This window comes from Cebus imitator, unplaced genomic scaffold, assembly GCF_001604975.1.
Source record: "Cebus imitator isolate Cc_AM_T3 unplaced genomic scaffold, Cebus_imitator-1.0 Scaffold776, whole genome shotgun sequence".
In the NCBI taxonomy this organism is placed as follows: domain Eukaryota; kingdom Metazoa; phylum Chordata; class Mammalia; order Primates; family Cebidae; genus Cebus; species Cebus imitator.
This window is the reverse complement of record NW_016108091.1, coordinates 89911-97158: the sequence shown is the minus strand read 5'-3', so window position 1 is coordinate 97158 and position 7248 is coordinate 89911. Positions and strand designations below refer to the sequence as shown.

The following is a 7248-nucleotide window of genomic DNA, read 5'->3' as shown; positions in this document are numbered from 1 at the left end:
GAGACGGGGTTTCACCATGTTGGCCAGGCTGGTCTCGAACTCCTGACCTCAGGTTAATCACCCGTGTCGGCCTCCCAAAGTGCTGGGATTACAGGAGTGAGCCAGCATGCTAGGCCAGGGGTTGGCAAGTTTTCTGCCACCATGCCCAGATAATTTTTGTACTTTTTTGTAGAGATAGGGTTTCACCATGTTGCCCAGGCTGTTTTTCTTTTTTCTAAAGGACCAGATAGTAAAGACAGTTGACTCTTGAACAAAGCAGGTTTCAAATGCACAGGTCCACCTATATGCAGGTTTTTTTCAACCGAACAGAAAATACAGTATTCTTGGATGTGAAACCCGCATGTACCGCGAGGACTGTCTTTTCCTACACATCGACTGAGTATGCTCGGACTTGAGTGTATGTGAGGGTCCCAGAACCAATTCCCCACATGTAAGTAGGGATAACTGTATTTTAGGCCCTAGGGCCAAGGGAGAAAATCAAGATCATTATGTAGGCACTTAATATAACCATTAAAATGTAGCCATTTTTAGCTCATGGCTGTAGAAAAACAGACTGCCACCTTCTGCCCTAAAGGATCATCACTAGACAGTTTCAAATGAGCCCACTAAGAGATCAGAGAGAGTCAGAAGGTCTTAGAGAGGACAAGGTACCCCATTACCTGGACTTGAGGGCTCCACTCTCATTTTCTGTGGTGCCCCCAGGCACTCCAAATAGCCTTCCCAGCCAAAGGCCCCTGCCTGGCACCGTTTCCTCTGTGGGCAGGGGTCTCTCCTGTGCACCTTCTTCAGCTCCAGTCCCATGACGCCCCGGTGCCCATCGGGAAAGAGGGAAGCCCTCAGTGCCCCCAGAGGCATAGACCCGGGAGGCCTGGGTCAACTGCTCCCACCAGCTCCCTGGTGTGGGAAGGTTTGGGGAGTCTGAGGGGTCTGGAGCAGCCTCCTTGGAAGTCCCCCGAAGACTCTGGGCCAGCCGGCCCCCCAAGTGCAGCATGGCTTGCATAGTCTGCTGCAGAGCCGGAGGTGGGCCTGGAGGGGCAGGGGCCTGAGGTGGGCCCAGGGGCAGGTGGTGGTGGTGCTCAAAGAGCAAGTCCAGGTGGAAGGTGAGCACTGACAATGGCTGCAGCAGGAGTAGCAGCTCTGTGGACAGGGAGGGACAGCCACCGCGGGCCAGGGAGAAGAATCCTGTGGGCAGGTACAGGAGGGAGAGCAGGCCTGGAAAAGAGCAGGCCAACATCAGCTCCTGCCCTGGACCTAGTCCCAGAGGACCCCCCAGAGCAGACCACTGCTCAGCACACATCCTCCCAGGCCTCACTCTGCTGGGCACGGGGGCAGAGAGGAGGAAGGATGTGGTGGGCTCTAGGACTGACATCCCTGCCTGCATGGAACCTAGCCCAAAGAGGAAGACACACACACACACACAGCAAGTGGCGACAAGTAACTCAGTGACAGTGCAAAGGCTACAGAGGAGGACAAGAGGGCCATAGAGGCACAAACGGGGTGGGGGTTGGCCTAGTCTGAGGGTAAAGGTAGGGCATCACTGGGAAAGGACTCAAAGGATGAATGACAGTTAATGAGGAAGGAAGAGGGACAGGGGGGCTGATTCTAGGTGGAGGAACAGCATATGCAGGGCCCTGGAGCGAGAAGGGCCAGGTGGGAAGACTTGGCAAGACCAGGAAAAGCCCTGGCCTTCAGGGAAAGAGGGCACAGGCCAGACAGCCAAGGCTTTGGGTCTTTCATCTTATGGGCGACGGGCCTCCATGGAAGAGTTTCAATTAGGAGAGTAATAAGATCGGAGATCTGGCTTAATGGCATTCTGGCACCAGTGGGAACCAGCAGGAAAGAACCCTTTCCTTCCCGTCCTCTCAGCCCATCAGCCCCATCCTCTCCCATCTGAGCCTCTGACCTGCATCTTCCTGGAGGCTGGAAAACCACAGCTCCAACTGCTTGGTGCTGAGGGAGAAAAGGGAATGGAAGTTCAAGGAGGCGGAGGACGGGAGAAAAGACTGGAAGAGGGGAGGCCTTCTCTGGGGATGTCAGGCACTACTCCTGTGTCCCACCCATGATGCTCCTGCGGTCCCAGGTCGTGGGAAGGGCACTGGGAAGAAAGCAACTCACTTGAGGAGGCCCAGGATAAAGGCATGGAAGCGGCTACGGCTGCTGCTCAGCGGAGCTAGACGGCTGACCTGGCTGTACAGGGTTCCCAGGGAGCGGGTGCTGGAGCCTGAGAACGTGGGGTGAAGTCAGCCAAGCCCGGCCCTGCCCTGTGCACTGTCGGGTCCCACGCCCTCCCAGCTCACCTGGCTTGACGGATGCCTCCACCACGCTCCAGGGGCTGCTCCTGCGCTGCCCGGTGATGAGGTCCTTCCGGAAAGGCTTCAGCCCGTCCGCCACCAGGGCATGGAGGGCCGGGCAGAGGGTGGTCAGCACCAGGTGCCCCACATCCGGGCTCAGCCGGCTATCACCCAACTGGGCCTGGAGGCGGCGCGATGCGGATGGGTCCAGAGATCCCTTCAGCCACCTCCTGCCAACCGTTCCCGCACCCCCCGCGGAGCTCCATGACTCTCCTCGTCCCCAACAGCCTCCCCCCAGCCACCTTCACCTTCTGCACCAAATTCCGGGCGGCCCCGAAATGCGAGATGATTTTATCCACGGAGGCGCTGACAGCTATCAGGAGACCTGGAGGGGCGGAAAAGGGAAGACGCTAGGAGGCCGCGCCCCTACCCAGGCTTGCCCGAGAGGCGTGGAGAGACTGGCTCCTGACAGCCAGAGAGCAGGGCCGGGGCGAGGGGTGGTTCCTTTGGCAGCGCGGGGTCGGGAGTCAGGGTGCCCTACCTTTCTTCTGCTCCTGCAGCTGACCAGTCCCACTCTGGGTTTCTGCCATCCACAGCCGCTGGGCCCCGGGGACACCGGCGAACGACCACGAACTACGGACTGGGGTAAGGGAAGAAGGACGTGGTGACACTTACCAAGGATTATTCCGAGGACTCCGGGCTCCCGCACAAGTTGTCTCCCGCGGGTCTGCAGCGCTCTGTCCCCGAAGGGTCTTGGGGAGATGAGGCGCAGGGCCGCCTGGAGCACGGGGCAGCTCGACCCGGGCTCCCGAGAGAAATCCTGCCACTTCCCAGCACTAGGTGTCCCCAGGCCCACCCCGGTTCCCGGTGCCCTCCCTCAGGCCACAGCCGCCCCCCCACCTCCAGGATCCCGGAAATCCGGGAGCGGGATGGCCAAGCTCACCTCCCGCCTACCCCGCTAGGCCTGTAGGGCCGGAGAGGACAGGGCGCGGGAGGGAGGAGCAGCCCTGCGCACAGCCCCAGGGCCGCGTCCAGCCTGCGGGGCCCGGGAGAGCACGTGGGCGGTATGGCCCAATGGAAAGACAGACAGAGGGGAAAAGGGAGGAGACGGAGGGAGGCGAGACCCGAGGATTGGGAGGCTGGAAGGCGCCGGAAAGGGGAAACCCGGATCCCGTAGCAGCCCCTCGGCGGAGGGTGCCCCTTCAGCTGGCGTGGGACTGGACTCGAGGAGAGGACGTGGTCAGAACCTCTAGTACCAATGAGCTCCCGGGAACTTCACCCTCCACCCATCCAGAACAAGGTGGGGGACAGGCCCGAGCTGCATAGCCCAAGGAATTCCACGGACCGTGTGACCCAAAGTCCCTAACAAAAGACTCGCTGGGACCCTCTTAGACTTGGCATGGAGGCTGGGTAAGCCCGCGTCCACTATGCCCAGGCGTGTCTGGGAGAGGGGACCGGGCCACGGAACAGAAAGGGCAACAGCTCCCCCCTCCACCACGAGGAACGTGGCCAGACTCCCCAAGACCAACTAACTTGCTTGGAGTTGGCCGAAACTGAAGGGCTGGACCAAGCCGAGCAACCCCGGAGAAAAAGCGAAAACGGGGTCGGACGAGAGTGGAAGGGGCTTTGGGGTGGGCGGGGTGGCCCGCCAGAGGCGTGGCCCGCGGGGCTTGCCCGGGTCCGTCTTACGTAGCCTGGGCTGAGGCGATGGGCTCCTGGTCCAGCGAGGGGCCTTCGGCGGACGAGGTTGCGGTGGCAGCGGGGGGGCGGGTACCTGGCGGGGTGGGGGAGCCGCGGCGGGGAAGGTGCTACTTCTGGGAAAGAGCGGGGATAGCAGCAGTGCCAGCTCGGGGCTGGCCAGGCAGGGCAAGGCTCCCCGAGTCGGAGGCGAATAGGCTCCCACTGGGGACAGGCGGATCGGCAGCAGCTGTTCCTCTGGGGGGGTCGGCGCCCCCAGCAGCCGCAGCCCGGCGCCGGGCCACCCGGCCAGAGGCGCCAGGAGCAGAGACCCAGCTGCGCCCGCGCCCCCACCCTCCAACAGGGGGCGCCCGTCGGCCGAGAACCGGAAAACCAGGGGCGGAGGGAGCAGGAGGGGACCGGCTGCAGGCAGGATTGGCGGGGCCAGGCGCAGAGGGAAGGAGGGCAGCGGGATGGGCAGCCAGGCAAGGAGGGGCAGGAAAAAGAGGGAGCAAAGAGTTAGTCCCGTAACCCAATGACCAGTTTCCCTTTCCCGGAGCGCTCCCTGGTAGAAGGGCCCCGGAGGATGGGAGACACAGAATGGAGGGAAGACAGGGGGCGGGGTTGGAAGGCTAGGAGGCGTGAGCGGCCGAAGCCCAGCCCTCCTCCCGCTTCTGACAACCTCTTACCCTCCAGGCCGGCCTGCGCGCCCGGCTCCTTCGGCTCCTTCGCGGCTGGGGCCTCCTCACCAGCTGCGGGGCTGATAGCCCGGCTCTCCTCGGACTGCCCTTCCGCTATGGGCTGCAGTCCTGGTCGGTTCTTCTTTCTTCGGGGAGGGACAGGTGGGGGTGGGGGCCGGGGCGGGACCAAAGCCCAGCCTGCTGGGGGGTCTCGAGGCGGGACTGGCGGGGGTGGGGCCCGGCTTCGGGACCGGAGTTCCTTGAAGGTGGTGACTTCCCGAGGAGGTCCAGAGGAGCCGCCCAGCGACCCCGACGGGGGCAGCTCGGTGTCGGGCGAGAAGACTATGAGCCAGTCACTGCGATCTTTCTTGGCCTGCGGGACGAGGGGCAGCCCTGGGCCCCGCTTGCGCTTCTGGGCCAGCTCGTGGAAGGACGTGATTGTCCGGTGGGGCACCGGCTCCTCGCTGACGTCACTTCTCCATCCTCCATCAATTTTCCCTGCATCTGTTTTCGAGCCAGAATCAGTTATTCTTGTGTTGGTTTTCCAACCAGAGTCAAATTTTTCAGGTTCACTTTTCCAGCTAGAGTTAACATTCCCGTTGTTTTTCCAACCAGTGTTATTGTTTTCAGTGATTTTACATTCAGCTTTAGTTTTCTCTGTGTCAATTTTCCAAATGGGGTTAATCTTCCAACTGGGCTCCGTTTTCCCAGCGTCGATTTTCCCGTCATCCACCTCCAAGAGCTCCGAGGTAGGGAGATCCTGCTCCGCGCTCTCGTCTTCTTCGTCCAAGCCTGGGGAAGGGAGGTCCTGGCAGGTGGTCAGGGCATTGCAGTTCGAGTCCAGGCCAGGGTCGGGTGAAGAAGTAGCTCCGGAGCAGGAATCAGGAGAGCAGCAGAAGCTGTCCGGTGAGCAGGTGCCAGGGCCTGCTGAAGCCAGTGGGGAGCCCTGCTCCAGGGGGATGATACTGGGCTGAGGGTGGGCATCCTCATCACCAGGGAGGTCCCGCAAGTAGACAGAGACAGGGGACTCATCGGGGCTAAGATCTGAGCAGGAGCTGAGCGAGGATGAGCAGCCTGGGTCTGAGGGAGAGGCAGCCCCCTCTTCCTCCTGTGACGGGTCCTGCCGGTTTTCTAGGCCCGGACTGTGCTCTTGGCAGCACCGGCAGGGCACAGCTGGGCTGTTGGAATTGGCGTCCACCAAGGTGCCACTGCAGGGACCCCTGCTCTCCTTGCCCCCAGTGTCTCCTGGGGGAGGGGGTGTGCTCAAGGGCCCCTCCCGTAGCTCAGGACGGCGGGACAAGTGCAGGCCCAGGGAGACGTGCTGGAGATGGATGTGGTTGAGGTTGCAGAGTAAAGCTCTCTGAGGGGACAGCATTGTGCCAGCGGCGATGGGATGGCCTCTAGAACACCAGGAGGATTGGGTCTCTCACATCCACCTACCTGGCAACCACAGGTGAAGACCTAGAAGACAGGGGTGGCGAAGCCCAGCCAGTGAGGACAAGAGCTGCGGGAAGGACACCGAGGTGACTGACGGCAGCAGCAGGCCTGAAGGCTCTGACTGCTTTGAAAGATATTTCAATGAGATGCAAATCGCAATCGACTGGCCATTAGTTTTCACTGCAGTGTTTGCAGGTGGAGTCGAATGTAACCCCCCGGGAATGGAGCGGGGAGGGTAAGAGAACGCGGCTGCGCTGTGGATCTCCGAAGAGGGGCGGAGGCCTGGAAGAGGTCGGGGCCCAGAATGGACTGCCGGGTCCCTGCTGCCGCAAACTGGCCCTGACCTCCAGCCTACCCCTTACTCCCAGATTAAGGGACCCAAGGAGACCCACCCAGATGCCCTGAAAGGAGGCAGGGGATGGGGGTGGGGCAATATGCAGAGTTTGCCTGGTAAATGCAGAAAAAGGGTGACGGCTGGAGGAGAAAAGGATGGAGCAGCCATCAGCTTCTCAACTCCGCATCCGCCGGCTGCCTCGGCTGGGCTCCAGCCTGCGCCCTCGCCCCTTGGAACAGCGGTGTGTCCATTCTCTCCGCATCCGTCTCCATCATTCAGCCACCACCGCACCCTTTCTCTATTCATTTGTCCGGCCCCGCCCCGCGTACCCTGGTCTATCGGTCTACACCCATGGGCCGAGCCCTCCTCACCAGGGTCCTCCTGGAACCGCTCCGGCCTTGGGCTTGTCCGCGGCTCCCACGGTCCCCGCCCGGCGGGGCACAGAGCAGGCGGGGAGGGGCTCTAGGACAACCCACTCTTCGCCGCGCAGCTGCACCCCTTCGCGCATGGGCGTGGCGTAGCTCGGCCCCGCCCCTAGCGCTTAGAGTCTGGTGTCACCCGCCCAGCGGGTTGGCTGTATCCTAAGCTTTTGGCCCCAAGGGGCCCCGGTGCCAAGGCCCCTGGGTTCTGCTTCCGTGCACCGAGTCCTCCCAGCACCCCACTCCGAGCATTCTAGAGAGAACCAGACTCCGGCTGGGCCAAGCATGAACAGAACCACAAAATTACACAATAATTTATTTATTGAGAGCCTCCTATCCGCCCTTGCAGTCTCTAGGTCACTTTTTCCGCTTGTAGATTTTGCGCGCAAGCCCCAGAAAGATAGCTGGGG

General features: G+C 61.6%; 1 protein-coding gene across 4 annotated transcripts in view; it reads right to left on the bottom strand.

Moving 5' to 3' along the window:
* The window catches only part of RUSC1 (RUN and SH3 domain containing 1), a 10184-nt gene extending 3256 nt beyond the window's left edge, over positions 1-6928 (bottom strand). The window contains exons 1-9 of one of the 4 annotated variants that reach the window (XM_037735311.1): positions 6791-6928; positions 4658-6109; positions 3981-4391; positions 2833-2931; positions 2600-2676; positions 2298-2472; positions 2116-2221; positions 1904-1950; positions 660-1212 (exon numbers count right to left, since the gene is read on the bottom strand). In XM_037735311.1, coding sequence (XP_037591239.1) covers positions 660-1212; positions 1904-1950; positions 2116-2221; positions 2298-2472; positions 2600-2676; positions 2833-2931; positions 3981-4391; positions 4658-6023 — 2834 coding nt within the window. In that variant the 5' untranslated portion in view covers positions 6024-6109; positions 6791-6928. Of the gene's footprint in view, positions 1-659; positions 1213-1903; positions 1951-2115; positions 2222-2297; positions 2473-2599; positions 2677-2832; positions 2932-3234; positions 3840-3980; positions 4392-4657; positions 6153-6790 lie in introns of those variants that run through there. The other 3 variants (XM_037735312.1, XM_037735313.1, XM_037735314.1) reach the window with 3 other exon arrangements.
* Between the last annotated feature and the right edge of the window lie 320 nt (positions 6929-7248).